Below are 17,027 nucleotides of genomic sequence, written 5' to 3'. Positions count from 1 at the left end.
CTCCGGCCGACTGCGCAGGCGCGAGCGGGGCAGGCCGGGTCAGGGCGCCGCGCCTGCGCGCCGGGCGAAGTTCCGCCGGCCGCCGCTCTGCCGGTCCCCTCCGCCGGAGCTAGGAAAGCGCAGAGGGGCCGCCCCTGTCGGACGGAGCCCGTTTCCGAGTACCGCGCGCAGGGAGCGCCATGCGCTCGGCCCACCCAGGTCCGCTTCGCTCGTGGAGCGCCAACACGCGGGACCCGCCTTCCGCCCGCGGGAGTGGAGGGGGCCGGCGCCCGCGGGAGCGCAAGGGGGGGGGTCTGGGACACGGGCGGAGCTCCCCTCCGAGCGCCGGGCCCACGGAACCCCCCCCGCCACTGCGCTGGGGGCGGGGCGCAGGGGAGCTCCACCCTCCGGGGGCGGCCCCGATCCCCCCCCCGGCTTCCTCCCCCCCGGCGAGAGCGAGCGGGCGGCATGGCCCCCCCGACGGGTAACTGGGGGGCCGGGGTCTCCGTGGGGGGGGGAGGGGGGAGGGGCGGGGGGGTCTGACGGCGCCGCGCTCTTCCTCCCCCGCCCAGGAAGCGCCCCGGAGAGCCCGGCGCCGCGCGGGAGCCGCCTGCGATGGGACCTGGGCGCCCAGCAGATCCGCAGCGCCGCCGCCCAGCTGGTGGCCCGCACCCGGCGGGTGTACGACGCGGTGGGCGCCCTCGAGCGCCGGGAGGTCTCCTGCGAGAACACGCTGCGCGCCCTGGCCGCCGCCGAGCGCGAGTACACAGGTGGGCGGGGGGCGGCGGGGGGGGGGCGGCGGGGGATCCCCGACCCGGACTGAGCGCGCCCCCCCCGCCCCGCAGTGCAGCGGAACGTGCTGGATTTCCCGCAACACGTCTCCCCCAGCCGGGAGGTCCGCGCCGCCAGCACCGAGGCGGACAAGCAGCTCTCCGCCTTCGACGTGGAGACCAGCATGCGGCAGGACGTCTACCAGCGGATCACCTGGCTGCAGGTCAGTCGGCCGGCTCCGTTCCGCGCCCCGCCTGGCCCCGCCTGGCTTCGGGCAGGGTCAGGGAGGAGCCGAGACTCGCCCCGCCGAGACCGGACGGGGCGGTTTGTGCGGCCACGAGGAGGGCGAGTCGAGAGCCCTCGGCCAGCGGAGAAGGCTCTGGCGATAGAGCCCGCCTCGCACCCACACCTGCAGGAGCCTCGGAGGGCACCTCTGCTCCGAACTCCGCCCCCCAGCGCCCCCCCCAAGTCTGGCTCCTGTGACTCCCTTGGCTGCTTCCTACTCGGACTTTTTCACGCCCAGCGCGCCAGTGGGCGCTGCGGACCCGGGCACCTTGGGGCCAGAGTGGCCGCCGCTCAGAAGAGCCCCAGGCAGCCCTGGGCGGGTGAGGCCGCCTGCTCTCTCAGAGACCCCTTTCCTTCCCCAGGAGAAGCTGGACGGTGCTTCCCTAAAGCCGGAAGCCAAGCGCTACTTGGAAAGGCTGGTCAAGCTGGGCCAACGGAGCGGCCTCCACTTGGCCCAGGAGGTGCAGGAGGTGAGCGGGCAGACCGAGGCACAGGAGTCCGGGGTGGGGTGGGATCTCTGCTGGGCATCCCCGGGCTGCTCACATCGTTTCCTCGCTTTCTCAGGAAATCAAGGAGATTAAGAAGAAGCTGAGCGTGCTCTGCATCGACTTCAACAAAAACCTCAACGAAGACGCCACTTTCCTGGCTTTTAGCAGGGAGGAGCTGGGTGAGGCCTGGCTGCCATGGTGGGGAGGAGTCTGGCCCTCGGCCGTAGCTTCTGGGGTGCCACGTTTCCCCCTCAAAGAGGGCTGGGAGCCACGTCGCGGCCCTGTCGAGGAGAATTAGTCCAAGGAAGGCTTCTCGCAGGCTTAGCATAACGTGTCTTGTCGGTACAGCCGGCAACGTCAGCTGAGCATCTTGTCTCGCACTGCTGATGTTCCCTGGTTTGGTAATGAAACATCGTCAAGAAGCAGCTGAGAGAGCACCAAGGACACCGCCCCAGTTGAACCCTGAGCTACAGAGATTCTCTTCTGTCAGAACTTCAGTAATCCTTCCTCTCCCTCCCTTCTCCCTCTGGCTTCCGGTGGGAGGTTGGCCCTGCTTCCTGGCCTGCAATCTCTTCCTCCTCTCCCCCCCCTCCCTCCCTGCTGCTTTTCCCTGCTCAAGCAGCCAAAGGCGAAGGGCCTCCGTGCCAGGCCTCTGGCTGGCCCTGAGAGAGTGCAGGAGGGCCAGGAGGTTGCCTCATCCCCTCTGCCTGTGAGCCCCTCCGGGGACGCTTAGGGCAGTGCAGCTGGGCTGCCTCTCTGGGTCCTCCAGCCCTGTTCGGTGCGCTTCTCCTGTCCCAGCTGTAACGGGTCGGGACCCAAAGTCACACGGCTGGGGGGCTGGAGGTGGGGGGCTTACAGAAGAACTGCGCCCACGGCCTTCAGCGGGCCTGGTGAGAAAAGGCCGGTCCTCGCCATGAATCACGGAGGCGTGCCAGGGCCCGGCTCTGGGCTGTCTCTGGGCCCGGCCTGGAGGCGCTGCGCAGCGCTTAGCCCGCCTAGCAGGGCCCCCTCTTCTCCCCTCCAGGGGGTCTCCCCGAGGATTTCCTGACCTCCCTGGAGAAGGCAGAGGACGGCAAGCTGAAGGTCAGCCTCAAGTACCCCCATTACTTTCCCTTGATGAAGAAGTGCCACGTGCCCGAGACCCGTAGGCGGATGGAGGAGCGCTTCAACTCCCGGTGCAAAGAGGTATGGGGGAGGGGGCGGCGGGTCCCCTTCCCTGCACGCGCACTGGCGGGGCAGAGTTCCACCACCTGGAGGCTGAGCTTGCTCCCCACCCCCGAACGACATAGGAGAACTGCCGGATCCTCCAGCAGCTGGTGGAGCTGCGGGCCCAGAAGTCGGCGCTCCTGGGGTTCGAGACGCACGCGGCCTTCGTGCTGGAGATGAACATGGCCAAGGACTGCAAGACTGTGGCAGCCTTCCTGGGTGAGGCGAGGGAGAGGACGGCGAGGGCTGCAGGGAGCCAGTGAGGAGTGGTCAGCAGAGAGACGGGGGGGCGAGGCAACGAGGCGCCATGCCTGCCTCGGCATCTTCTGGCTACTCAGGGATTGAGGACTCCTTTCTCCTGGGATGCGTGGAGCTCTTACAGCAATGCCGGGGGTCGTGTCTGCTGGGCGAGGGAGAATAAAGGGGAAACAGCTTATAGATTGAAATTCGGAAGAGCCCGTGACTGCGGGTCGGAGGGTCGTCTGAGCAGAAAGGAGACTTGGCTGCAGTGGCCAGAAAGGCCCCCCCCCAGAAGGCCCTGGCAGGGGTTCCCCTATGCCAGGCTGGAGGATTAGGGAGGGGGCAAGCCTGGGCACTCGCGGGCGATCGGGCAGTCCCTGCTCACTTCCTGGGCACCCTACAGATGACCTGGCAGCCAAGCTGAAGCCGCTGGGCGAGAAGGAGCGGGCGGTGGTCCTGAGCCTGAAGCAGAGGGAGTGTGAGCAGCGGGCGCTGCCCTTTGACGGGCGCATCAACGCCTGGGACATGCGCTACTACATGAACCAGGTGGAGGAGACCCAGTACAGCGTGGACCAGAACCTGCTGAAGGAGTTCTTCCCCATGCAAGTGGTGACGGCCGGCCTGCTGGGCATCTACCAGGAGCTGCTGGGGCTGGCCTTCCACCAGGAGGAGGACGCCCAGGCCTGGCACGAGGACGTCCAGCTCTACAGCGTGCAGGACCTGGCCTCCGGAGAGACCCTCGGCCAGTTCTACCTGGACCTTTACCCGCGGTGAGCCTGGTGGGCAGTAGGACGTGGGCTGCTCCGGGAAGGCCGGGCTGCTGGGCTGCCCTCCATGCAGAGGCCGTTGGGGGTCCCTGCAGAGCTCTGGCTGCCCCTTTCCAAATTCACGGCACTGGCACGGCTGAGGCCCTGCTCTGGGGAGGGAGAAACGCGTAGTGAGGCGATGTCTGAAGCCCTTTTCCTGAAATACAGAAGCTGGGAAGCAGGGGTTGGGGGGCATAGTGGCCACATGGAGCAGAGGTTCCCTGATTCTTTCGATTTGTGTCACCCCCAACATCTCAGCCATCGTGTCGTGGCACGTCTAGGCTGGTGGTTTGCGTGGAATTTGGCAGACGGTGAATGTTGTCACGTTTCTCTTGTGAGTTTAAAATATCCCGCAGAGCCTCTGTGAGTTTGCTGCAGCGCTCCTGGGTTCAAACGTAAAATGAAAGAGAAAAATAGAGAAATTGACAAAATCGTCAGTCTTGCTCGACCACATGGATTTTTTTTCCTTGAGGGCCAGACCCCGCCTTGATCTTTCAGGTCTCCCGACAGAGCCTCCGTTGCCCCCGTGGCCAAGTCTTCCCCGTGGCTGTTGCTCATCCTCCTCTCCTTCCTCCTTTCCCAGCAGAGCCGGGCCTTGGCCTGAGGCGGCTGGAGGAGGACACTTGGGGCGGGGTCCTTGATGCCCCCAGGGGGAACTCCGGGCGGCTGGTGCAGGGACCCTCCGGCTTCCTCCGGCCCCAGCGTCCAGGGCCACCAGTCCCCTTCCTCCCCTGCAGGGTCCCACCTTCGCCCCCTTGGAGGGTCAGAGGGGAGCCCCCCGGCTTCCCCGATCGAACCCTCTTCGTAGGGAGAGCGGCCCCCGGGCCTCTCCAAGGCCCCCGTGGCTGCTTTGCCTTCAGCCTTTGGCGTGTGTCTTGACGGCCGATTCCTCCCTGGCTGGCGGTAGAACTGACCCCGGATAACCTCCTGGTGGGTCATCCTGAGGCTGCTGACCCTGGTTTGGCCTTCACCTGCCCCCCATCTCTCCAGCCCTTCGGCCCCTCTCCTCAGAGCTGGCAGGCTGCCAAGGGTCCGCCCTCTGCCTTTCAGGCCCTGCCCCTCCTCTGCCAGCCCAGGGTCCCTGATACCCATTCTGCGCACAGGTTGAATAAATAAAGGGAGGGGGTGTGTCACCTTGTTCCCCCCCTCCCCCTTGGCCAGCCTGGACCCCTCCTGCTTCTCCGCCTTCCTGGCCTGCCTGTCAGGTTCTCACTAGACCACCTGGAATTCCCGTTTTTTTGACAACATCCCACTGCTTCGTCTGATCAGCACAGAGGCCTTTCTACAATCGGTGGAGCTGATTCTGATTTCTTTCTGATATTCCCTGGCTTTCTCAATTAGCCAGCAGGCATCAGCAGGGATGCCACCCCACCCCACCCCACCCCCGGGCTTTTCTAAAGCCAGCTTGAGCACCTGGCATCACTTTCTTCCGTGTCAGGATCTAATCTGTGCTGCGTGATCCTAAGCGTCATTTTGCCAACGTGGGAAACGTAGGGTCGTTCTCTTGAATTTCCTTTTGTGTGCGTCGGAGTGTAGATTTAAATCGTGCAATGGGTTTTGGCCACTGTGTTGTTCTCCAGGTTTGCTGGCCTAGGAACTTCGTCTGTTGCTTGAGCCACCATCACTTTCTGCAGCCTGGTGAGGGCGGATTATCTTTGCCTTCTAGATCCCCGGCAGGAACCTCATCGAAGTTCTGGCTTCATCTTCCCCTTGCACAAGGGTGGATCGGGCCCCCAGGGGGGAATCACTTCCTGCCTCAACAGACAGAGCAGCACCTGTTCTTATTTAAAAGCAGGAGCCTGAAAACGGTCTGAGCAAAATATGCAGATACCAAATTTAGAACAGAATAGAATAGAGCTGGAAGGGATCTTGGAGGTCTTCTAGTCCAGCCCCCACTCAAGGAGAGGTACCTATACCATCTCAGACAAGTGACTGTCTAGCCTCTTCGCCCACGATTTCTGGAGGCAACTTCTGTTCCACTGGTTAATTCTCCTCACTGTCAGGAAGTTTCTCCTTAATTCCAGGTTGCTTCTCTCTTTGGTCAGTTTCCAACCATTGTTTCTCATCCTGCCCTCTGGTGCTTTGGAAAATAACGTGACCCCCCTCTTCTTTGGGGCAGCCCCTAAAATACTGGAATGCTGCTTTCATGTCACCCGTTTCTTCTTTTCTTTAGACCAGCCAAACCCCAGTCCCGCAGCCGTTCTTGCAGATTTTTTTATAGCGCCCCTGTAAGTTTCCATGAAGTTTATAAGAAATAACAAAACAATATTATTCAAGGCCTCTGTTTATTTTTCGAAATAACCACTAAGCTTTTCAAAGGTTGTGTATGGGGAATAACCTGCTTTTTGTGGGGATCAGCACACTGCAATTACTGTATATCCAAACAACAGAATATCAGTAGCACTTAGACTTTGCAGCCCTCTCTAAGCGGTTCACAGAGTCGGCCTGTTTGCCCTCCCCCCAAGAATTGGGGTCCTCATTTTACCGACCTCCGAAGGACGGAAGGCCGAGCCAACCTTGAGCCGGTGAGATTTGAACTGCCGAACTGCAGGTAGCTGGCAGTCAGCAGAAGTAGCCTGCAGCACTGCACTCTTAACGACTGCACCACCAGGCTGATAACAAACTATCAGAGCTGGAAGGGACCTTGGAGGTCTTCTAGTCCAACCCCCTGCTCAGGCAGGAGGCCCTACTACTCCGTTCCAGACGAGGGGCTGTCCAGCCTCTTCTTGAAAGGTTTCCTGCCTCCGGGCTCTTTGCCTAAGGGCAGCCGGCCGGTCTCCATTGAGGCCTGCCGGCTGGAGCACACAGAGGCCAAAGGGGCCGCCACTCTGAGCCTTTGGAAGTGACCATCGCCCGCTCTGGGCTGCCCTGACCCCCCCTTCGACTCCCGTCTCTGCTCCAGGGAGGGCAAGTACGGGCACGCGGCCTGCTTCGGCCTGCAGCCTGGCTGCCTGTTGCCGGACGGCAGCCGCCAGATGGCCGTGGCTGCCATGGTCGCCAACTTCACCAAGCCGACGCAGGAGGCACCTTCCCTGCTGCAGCACGACGAGGTGGAGACCTACTTCCACGAGTTCGGCCACGTCATGCACCAGCTGTGTTCCCAGGTGAGGCGGGGGCCGGAGGGGAGCCCCCCCCGGCCCCAAGGAAGGGGAGGGGGCAGGGAGTGCCCTCCAGGAGGGGCTGTCCTAACCCCCTCCCCCCACAGGCCGACTTCGCCATGTTCAGCGGGACCCACGTGGAGCGAGACTTCGTGGAGGCCCCCTCTCAGATGCTGGAGAACTGGGTGTGGGAGAAGGGGCCGCTGCAGCGCATGTCCAGCCACTACAAGACGGGTGAGCGGATCCCCTCCGAGCTGCTGGAGAAGCTGATCCGCTCCCGCCAGGCCAACACAGGTGAGCAGCGCCCTGGCAGCCGAGGGAGGGGAGACGAGGGGGTCTCCGGGGCAAGGAGCCCACCCTCACGGGGGAGCCGCGCTCCTGCAGGGATGGTTCTCCCAGGGTCCCCATGGGGTCTGCCTGTCCCACGGTGCACGGCCTCCTCCCCGGCAGGGACCAAACCCACCCCTGCTGGCCCAGGGCGGTGCAGGGACCGGCTGGGGAGCCTCGGAGGGGAGCCCTGCGGCCCACGCCCGTCTCTTCCCCTGGGCTCCTCAGGGCTCTTCAACCTGCGCCAGATCGTTTTGGCCAAGCTCGACCAGGCGCTGCACACGCAGACGAAAGCGGATCCTGCGCAGGAATACGCCCGGCTCAGCGAGGAGATCCTGGGCATCCCAGCCAGCCCAGGTAGCAGGCAGGGAGGCCGCGGGCAGCCTGGCATGCTGAGAGCGTCCCCCCTCTCCTCATCCTCTCGACCCTCGCTTTGGGGGCTTGGGAAGTAGGGCGGCTGGCAGGCAGTTGCCAGCACAGAGCATCGGCCACGTCCAAGAGGAGAGTTTGGCCTTGGGAAGCAAAGCGCCAACCTCAGCAGCAGCTCTGCCAGCCAAGGCCTTGCCGGCCTCTAAGAACTGGAGATGGAAGACGGGGCGCTCGTCAGGGTACCCCAAAGTCCACGCAGGGAGCAGCCACCTTCCTTCGTGGACCGGGCCAGTTTTCTGGGGACGGCCCGTCCTCACGGAGGCACAGCAGAAGCTTATCCATGGGGGGGGGGGCATTTTCGGCCAGGAGGTCCAGTTTGTGAGGGACCTCACTGGGTGCCCCCCCAACACCAAATCCAGCCCCTTGGGTTCCCAGGGGAGAGCCAGGCGGAGGAAGTTGCTCAGAGCCGGCCCTGGAAGGGCTTTAAGAGACCCCCCCCCCAAGTGCGCAGCCTCAGGTGGAGGGGTCGGCCGCCTCCCCCCCCAAGCCGCAGCGGGCCCTGATGCTGCCCTCTCCTGATGCCTCCTCTCCCTCAGGCACCAACATGCCAGCCACGTTCGGCCACTTAGCAGGAGGCTACGACGCCCAGTACTACGGCTACCTCTGGAGCGAGGTCTACTCCATGGACATGTTCTACACCCGCTTCAAGCAGGAGGGGGTCATGAGCTCCAAGGTACGGACCCTTCCCCCACAGCAATGGGCCCCATTTGCCGAGGGGCAGGAACCCCCCCGAAAGAACCTGTCTGGCTCTTTGCAGGTGGGGCTGGACTACCGGAACTGCATCCTTCGGCCCGGCGGCTCACTGGACGCTGTGGAGATGCTGCTGCGGTTCCTGGGAAGGGCCCCCAACCAGGACGCCTTCCTGGAGAGCAAGGGGCTGGCCGTGGCCCCCGGCCCCCTGCCCTCGGCATGCTGAGCCCCTGCTGCCCCTCCGCGAGACCGCCGTGGGCATGGCCCTCTCCCGTGGTGCTGCCGTGGTAGATCTAGTGGTGTTCTTGGATTGAAGCTGGCCCCCACTCCTTTACAGGGTGGGGGGCAACATTATTAAACTGCTTGCTCACCTTCATTCTGTGCTGGCGGTGCTGGGGAGGGCGAGGGGGGGGGTGAGGCGTGGACGGAAGCACCTTCTGGGGAGAGTATCTGCTCTACCCGGGGGAGACCCCAGGTGGGGGAAGGTTAGGGCAGCATTTGCGGTGCCCGGGGATTGTGCCCCTCTGAGCCGGGGGTCTGCCCCCACCCCGACACAGCTGCAGCTTGGCTTCCCGAGGAGGCTCTGTGGGTCCACGGGTTGGAGGGAGCCTCTCCCGAGGGGCAGGGAGCTTCCGGGAGCCGGGGGTGGCCCCCACAGCCTGTGTTGCTGGCCTGGGAATGGCCAAGGTGGGCAGGGGGAGCCTGCAGGGCTGGCATCTTCCTTCTGCCCGGAGCTCCTCTGGCTGAGTCCAGCAGTTCCCACCTGTCCATCGGCCGCAGGGCAGATCCTGGCCAGGGCGCTCGGCGTGAGGCCGTCGTCCAGCTTCTGGGCTTCCCTTATTAGGACCGACTGGTCCCCGGGGCTTCTGCCTCGTACATGCTGGGTTTCCTCCTGCTGGGCATGGGGGGGGGGAGGGGGACGGACGGTCATCGGTGCCTCAGCGCTGTTGCAGGAGCCAGTCCTGTGTGTTTGTGTGTGTGTGTGTGTGTGTGTGTGTGTGACACTAATATCGAAGAAACAGTGGAATAGAATCATTAAAGAAAGGATGCTAAAGGAGGGACAGAATGAAATGTGAATGACGAAAAATAATGTTTTAGTTACTTAAAATGATTAAATAGGTTGGCTGAATTGTCCCATCCCGGGCTGAGACGCTTGTCTGGTCAGGCCGGAGGCCTAGAGAGGCTCCTGCGCCAGGCCTGTCCTGGGCCTCCCTCCCGGACCCTCTCGCCCGCCCGGGGCAGAGCTGGCCTCTTCCTGTTCAAGCGGCCTGCCATGCAGACACCAAGCTCGGCTGGTCCTGGGCTGTCCGCTCCCCCCCCTTAGGGCTCAGGACAGGAGGGTCCCCGGCCAGCGGGGGGGGGGGCTTCCCAAGGGATGGGGCCTGCCTGGGGGCAGCTCAGCTGCCAGGAGAGGGATGGGCCACCTGCCGGGACTCTCGGGGGGGGGGGCAGGGCTGCTGGGCTCGTCTGCCCTTCCTCTTCATCCCAAAACGGGTCACATTCCCGGGAGGAGGAGAGAAAAGCCCAGCACAAGTCCTTGTTTCATGCGGCTGTTTTGGGGAGAGGCAGGGAAGAACGGGAAGCGGAGGCAGCCGGTCCCTCTGAGCGATCCAGACTGGATCCTGCAGAATGAGAAGGGGCTGTCGGCCTGGAGTGCCACGGGGACACGGCGCCTGCTGTGTTAACTGGCACTGCGGGGGGGGGCTCTGCCTGGTTTTCCCTGCGCTCAGTCGGCCCCCACAAGTGCAGGTCAGCTTCCCACCCACCATCGTGAGGACTGGATCACCCGATTTCCCACAAGACCCAGTGGCTCCCCAACCACCACTTCCTGCGTCCAGTACAGGATGGTGACCTCACCCAGGGCGGCCATGGGACTCGGATGTGGGGCAGAGGGCTGGATTTGGGGCAGAGGTGCTCAAAGCTTGCCCGAGCTACATCTTGCCTTAGATGGAATCTCAGCGGCTAGGAGGGGGGGGTTAAACATCTGGCAAGGGATCCAGTGGGTTCACACAGCCTGCCATTTTGTGAATGGGATTCTGGGTGGCTGACACAATGGAAACATCAATCCCAGAGAATGACAACTACACAAAGTGGCCCTGAGGGTGGACAGATCAGCAAATCCATTCAAACACCCACACACACACACACACACACACACACACACCGCTCGAGGCAGCTATCCGGTCTTTAAAGCTTTGCAGAGCTTTCCCCCCACCCTTGCAGGAGGGGCACAGGGCCCTCTGGTTAATCCAGCTGGTGCTCCAGAGGGCCGAAGGGGCTCCTGGGGGCAGCTCCCGCCAGCTGACCCCTGGAGTGTTTGTGTCTGCTAAGGCGCAAAACCAAATAAGATTCTGTGTGGGGAGCGTGCCCCCCCCTCATTTCACAGGCAATGTTTGCCAGGTGGTTGTGCCGAGGCCACGTGCAGCTAATAGGATTGTAAGGCAGCCAAATTACTTTCACAAAGTGTCAGATTTCCAACAGCATCAACACTCAGTGTTCTGTCCTGCCAGTTGCAGATGTCCTAAATGGCAACGTGGCTATTTTGAGAAAATCCAGGCTGGCTTCCCTGGGAAGTACACGCAGTTGTGTATTGTTCCCACATTAATCCCAGCCAACTGGACTTTTGTGGAGTCCACCCCTGAACTGGTGGGGAATCTGCCAGGAGGTCACCCCCACCCCCAGCCTCTTCCGTGGTGGCTTCACGGGGAACACCTACGAGGCCAGGAAGGAGGGCCGGTCCACTCCGTGACCTCTCTTGGACCCCCGGCTGAGGTGCAGGCTTTGGGGTCCTTGAGTCCCAACGTCTTCCAGGTTGGGCAAGCGATTAACCATTGGAACTGCTTGCCACCAGACGTTGTGGGTGGTTGTGGGTGCTCCAACCCTGGCGTCTTTTTAAGAAAGAGGCTGGACAGCCACTCGTCTGGGGTGGTACAGGGTCTCCCGCTTGAGCAGGGGGTTGGACTAGAAGACCTCCGAGGTCCCTTCCCACCCTTGTCGTTCTGTTAAATGATGCGCCTGCAGAGTAGGCTGCCATGTGAAGCAGTGAGCACTTTTGGGGCCAAGGTTTTCGAGCGGATGATGTTTGGGCCTCGCTCAGAGTTGCTGTAGAGATCCTACACTATGCAGAGAGTAGGTCTAGATGTCCTCTAGAGAGCCTTCTGGCTCCATGCGTGATCCTTGCATCTGGTTTTGCACTACAAAGGTATTGTAACACACAACAGGTGTAACTTGCCACATTGCAGGGATTGACATAAAATGTTGCCTTCAAGGCTCCCAAGGCCTCCCCCGGGATCCCTCTTTGCAAGCCACATGCGTCCCAGACGTTTGTGGATCTGCACTGTGGAGATCAACACGATTTGGGTAACGCATGTGCGGAATCAGTTGTGCTGCGGCGGATGTGCCTCTAAGGTTGTGAGTGCCCCACAGAGCAGCAAGGAGGAAAATTAAGGTACCAAGATCAGGTGAAGAGTTTATGCTGTTTTATACTGCACTGACAAGTCCACACTTGGAACTCTGCGTGCAGTTTTGGTCACCACGACACAGAAAAGAGATTACGGCTTTAGGAAGAGTGCTGAGAAGAGGCTAAAACACATGAGGAACAATTGCAGGAACTGGGTATGTCTAACACAGAGAGACCAGGGGAGAAATGACAGCAGCGCTCCAGTATTTGAGGAGCTGTCATGGGGGGGGAGGGGGGGAGACAATCAAGGAGAAAAGCAACCTGGAACTAAGGAGAAATTTCCTGCCAGGGAGATCAAGTAATCATTTGGCTTCCCTCCAGAAGTTGCAGGTGCTCCATTATTGGAAGGTTTTGTCCCGAATGACACAGGGTTCTCTGCTTGGGCTGGGGGTTGGACTAGAAGACCCCCAAGGTCCCTTCCAATTGTGCTGTACTGTAATAGATCCCATCCAACAGCTGTGTGTTTGGGGGGCATTCATGGGGCAACTCACTGGGCATATTTTGGGGGGGACCTCACGTAAATGTGGGTCAGAGGAACGAGTCTGCAGCCTGGTGACCCTCAGCAGCCATTTGTGGTCGTGAGAGCAGCAGGGCTGTGATGTGGGTCCCCTGTGAAGGAAGCCAATCGGGAACACTCATGCTGAGATCCCGTTTCACTGCAATACTATTGGTGTTTTCAGAGCGATCCTATATAAAGGGCCCACGGGATCAGGAAGATTTCCAGCACCCGGCGCCTTTTGTGCAAGGCTTGCTTCGAGGGGCGGAGGGGGTCTGCGGGCCTCCGCTGGGACCGGCGCCTCCCCACCGCCGGCCCCTCCGGGGGGATCCGGGAGCCGCCATTGCAGGGCGAGAGGCCGGGCTAATTTTAGCTCGGGCTAAATTCAGGTCGTTTATTTTCGGGGTGCATCGACGCTGATTAAGTTCGGTTTGGGCTGCAGCGTCCCGTCTGGTCTTCGGGGCCCGAAGGACATCGCAGCCTCGGCCGTCGGCAGCCCCGGGGCAGCCAGGCGCGGCTTGAAGCGCAACTTGGTGCGGGCCCGGCCTGGAGAGTGACGGCGCCGTCGAGGGGGGAGGACAGTCTCCAAAACCAGGGCCGGCCATGTTAGATGATTAGTGCCAGCCATTGGCAGTTCCCCAAAAGGGTCATCAGATGGAGGCAAAGAGACTTCTTTGCTTCCACTGATGAGCCAAGGGTCCCAGACCCACAGCCCCATTGGCGAGAGAGTTTTATGGTCAAGGAGGGGCCAAGACCCCCCATAAATACCTCTGCACGAGGGGCTGCTCTTTGTTCTCCAGTTCTATCTCTACTCCTAACCTCTATTTTAGTCATGTAATCCTAGCTTGTTTTGTTTTATTTTATTTCTCTCTCACATGCAGGCATGAATGCTTTCATGCCAAGTATTTCTTTCTCTTTGATCTATCATGAATAAAACTAATATGATTGCATCTCTGCGTTCTGCCTTTGCTTGGGAGCTCCTTTAACGATTCATTGTGAGTCCACCTCACAAGTTGGTAGCAGAGAGGATGGTTTAAAGGAAAGCTTCCAAGTTTGCAGAAGATTTGAAACTGAAATGGATGGCCGGAGATCCCAGATCGTTACCAGGAGTCATCAATCAAAGATGCCTACATCCAAGACTTCAGTCCCTGAAGCAACCTCAGCTGCAGATGAGAGTGCAAATGGCCTTCATTCCGTCAGAGGATCCAGCAGAGCGTCCAGGACCCCTTCACATGCCTCTCTACAACTGAACGCCACAGAGGAGAGCATACAAGGTTTGCAGACTGTCCAAGATTGCTCAGATGCTGCAGAGACGGACCTGGCTGAGACCAAACGCCGCGTGAGTAAACTGACTGCACAGGAACGTGAAGAGCTGCTTAAAGAGATCCTTGCAATGCAGGAGGAGGGAGGGGCAGCCCAGGGAACAGCTCAGAAAGCCTTAGAACCCCTGGTGAGCCTCTCCCTAGAGACCACGAGGCCCCCAAATATGGCGCCCGCCTCCCTTAGTGACCCCGGGACCCCAAGGCTTTTGGCGCGAACCCGCCCCCCCAGCTGTGAGCTACAGCTTCCTGGGGCAAGCGGAAACAAGATGGCTCCGCCCACATGGTCTGGCACAGGAAACAAGATGGCGGCCCCCACTAAATCTAACAAAGACTTGATTTCTTTAAGTCTGGATGGCCAGCAGTCCCTGGCATCCAGCCTGAATGACATGCAATTCCTGGCATCCGAGCAAGGCAGCATGATTATTCTTGATTTCTCCCCCCCACAAAGCCTAAAGTGCTATGATGGCGATGAGATCTGCCCAGCCGATACTAATACAAATACAAATGCAATTAAAACGGCCATCCAAGTCCTGACTACGGCCCTGGGGGCCAAGCAGACGTCGGGGGTGCCCCCCCCAAGGCCTCCCATCCTCTCCCCAGGGCCCAACTTCCGGGGGGAATCCAGCCTGCAGCCTCCCAACAATCAACCCCCACGGACTCCCACCTTCTCTTCAGGTCTTCATGACCAGCGAGGGCAAAGAGAAACAGACAATGATGAAAATCCATGTGCTTGCAGCAATAAGAAAGGGATGCCGGCCGGCAAATCTGGGCTCCGCCCCCCCAATGCCTCATGGGAAGAAGGGAGAAACCCTGAACAACGCCCTCCCCTGGGTCACATGGTTCCCGGGCACGCCCACCTGGAGTCAATAAGTAATCAAGAAAGGATTCCCTCCTCGACCACTAGAGGGACCCCTTTCACTGAAGGATTCACTTCAGAATTAAGCATTTTTCCGCTTCCTTTTACATCAAGGGACATATCAAAAATTTTTGAAAGTGGGTCTGATAAGGACTATACTGTATTCCTGCAGCAAATTTGCCAAATGATTTTAAAAAACTACAGCTGGATGGGGAGAATTATAGCAGTTGGAGTAAAGATATACAGCTATATCTCTTAAAGAATGGGATTCTACAAATGGTTCGAAAACCACCCCCTCCCCCATGGGGACGTCAAGAAGAGCTGCGACACTTGCAGGCTTATTCTGCTCTACTCAGTTCTCTGGACAATAACTTGTTCCCTAGCATTCCAGCTGGTCTCAGAGCTGCTGAGGTCTGGAAACTGTTATACAATTTATTCAACAGCGATACCATTGGTTCCATCACCAGATATACAACTGAGCTTTATACAACCAAACTGAAGTTTGGTGCCAGCATGCCTGAACATCTTGCAAAATTAAAGGCACTCAGGGCAGAATTGATTTCCAGAGATTTTCCTGTGTCTGATGTGAGCATGCTCTCCATAATTTTTACTTCTTTAGACAGGAGTTGGAGCAATTTCATTGTTTCACTTGAAGCGGTCAAGAGGGAAGACATAAATCTGTCCTACCTCACAGGGAGACTGATCGAAGAAGATCGGAGAAGGAGAGATGCTGGAGAATACGCTAGAGTCACCACTCAGCAAGCCAGAAGGGGGCGCCACAACTCAGAGCAAATTAATGCTCTGCTTAAATGTTTCATCTGTGGCTCTGAGGAGCACCTCAAGAAAGACTGCCCCCATCAATATCAAGCCCCTAAACGTGGTCCCAATCAAGTAAGAAGCAAAGGGGGAGGAAGGGGGCGTGGCAGGGGCAAGGGAAATTCACTGCATACTTGTTCCCTCACCCCCACAACAAAGGCTGATAGCTCCATTGACTTATGGTTACTGGACTCTGGAGCTTCTTCTCACATTACTAATATGAGTCAAGGTTTTAAAAGGTTAAAGAAAATTAACTCATCTGTCAAGGTTGCAAACGGTGATACTGCTTCAGTTGTTGGGGAGGGGTTTGTTTCTGTACCTGGGCTTGGCAAAGTTGAGGGTGTCTTGCACGCCCCTTCCATAGCCAACAACCTTTTGAGCATCACCAAATTGTGTGATGATGACAAAGTGGAAGTCTTATTTCGCAAGGGGGGAGGTCATGTCACCCGGGACCAGAGGGTCATTGGAAATATTACCATAATAAACGGCTTGCCATATTTTTCTCCCAAGCCACCACAGCCTGCCCCAAGGCTTTCCAAGGGCAGTGCGGGCAAGGAGCCTGAATCTCAGCAGGCACCTACAGCACCACTCAAAGCAACCAGAGCCAAGAGAGTGTCAATGGGAAAGCCAATTCACAATAAGTGCGTCCACCTCATGCACAGAAGGCTAGGACATGCAAGCTTCCCTGTAGTTAAAAAGATGGGAGAATTTGCTGAGGGAGTCCAGCTCAAGGACTGTGACGTGTTTCTGGACTGTGCCATTTGCAAGAAAACAAAGAGGAAGGCTGCTCCTATATCAAAGGTGTCATTACGCAAGACTCAATATCCATACCAACTAGTACATGTTGACCTAGTTGGGCCTTTTACACCTTCCCTAGGAAAGAAAAGATATTTTCTCACTGCCGTTGATGATTTTTCACGTTACGGTCACGTATATACCCTCACAGAAAAATCTGAAGCTTTTGATGCCATAAAGTCACTGTACAACTTCGTAGAGACCCAGTACAAGACCAAGATCGCACAATTGCAGAGCGATCGCGGGGCTGAGTTCATGTCTCAGAAGTTCCAGGACTGGGTAAGGCGTAAGGGCATCCGCCATTTCCTAACTGCACCATTCACGCCTTCGCAAAATGGTGTAGCTGAGAAAAGGAATGGAATCCTGCAAACCATGATGCGTAGTCTGATTGCAGACGCAAAAGTCCCAGAATCATACTGGGGGGAGGCAATTCATTATGCCAATTACACTTTAAACCGCACCTGGAGCAGTGTTGTGAACCAGATCCCATATTTCCTGGTTCACGGTAGGAAACCAAACCTGGCACATTTGCGTGTGTTTGGCTCCTATGCATGGGTACACATCCCCAAGCAGCTGCGGAAGAAGGGGAGATCTGTTTCCCAGAGACTAAGGTTCTTGGGCTATGCTCCTGGCTCCAAGGCCTATCGTTTCCTGGGAGAAGGGGGCAGGCCTGTGACTTCCCAATCTGCCTCTTTCGAAGAGGATTCCAATTGGACTCAGATCCACTCAAATGATCTGAGCACATATGCCAACCGACCCAGCAAGGACACACCGACCGCGACATCACCAGAGGCGACCTCGTACCCTGCCACCGACGAAAGTGAGGAACAAGATGAAGATGCGTCCAGTCCCATGGAGGAAGACATGCCGTCTTCACCCCCAGCGACACCTCAGAGACCCGCGGAAGAAAAGAGCGGTGAGTGGCAGAAGGTAAGGAGGTCAAAGCGGTCCAACAAAGGGGTC

The 17,027-nt window shown here is 58.9% G+C and overlaps 1 protein-coding gene across 3 annotated transcripts; it reads left to right on the top strand.

Annotated features, from left to right (window-relative positions):
* The first annotated feature begins 27 nt into the window (after nt 1–27).
* On the top strand, nt 28–8,695 carry THOP1 (thimet oligopeptidase 1). Of its 3 annotated transcripts, none has more exons than XM_081314594.1 (13): nt 28–198; nt 552–749; nt 825–973; nt 1,398–1,505; nt 1,600–1,702; nt 2,548–2,708; nt 2,813–2,948; nt 3,373–3,739; nt 6,678–6,879; nt 6,981–7,167; nt 7,429–7,557; nt 8,166–8,302; nt 8,387–8,695. In XM_081314594.1, the coding sequence occupies exons 1-13, from the start codon at nt 180–182 to the stop codon at nt 8,543–8,545; spliced, it is 2,055 nt and encodes a 684-aa protein (XP_081170720.1). In that variant the 5' UTR covers nt 28–179; the 3' UTR covers nt 8,546–8,695. The 3 variants fall into 3 exon arrangements, with proteins under 3 accessions (XP_081170720.1, XP_081170722.1, XP_081170721.1); XM_081314595.1 differs by lacking the exon at nt 28–198 and adding an exon at nt 389–463; XM_081314596.1 differs by lacking the exon at nt 7,429–7,557.
* The last annotated feature ends 8,332 nt before the right edge of the window (nt 8,696–17,027 follow it).

This window comes from Vipera berus (genome assembly GCF_964194415.1).
Source record: "Vipera berus genome assembly, chromosome: 1".
Taxonomy (NCBI): Eukaryota; Metazoa; Chordata; class Lepidosauria; order Squamata; family Viperidae; genus Vipera; species Vipera berus.
Note: the sequence above shows the minus strand (reverse complement) of the source record. Positions and strands in the feature narration are given on the sequence as shown.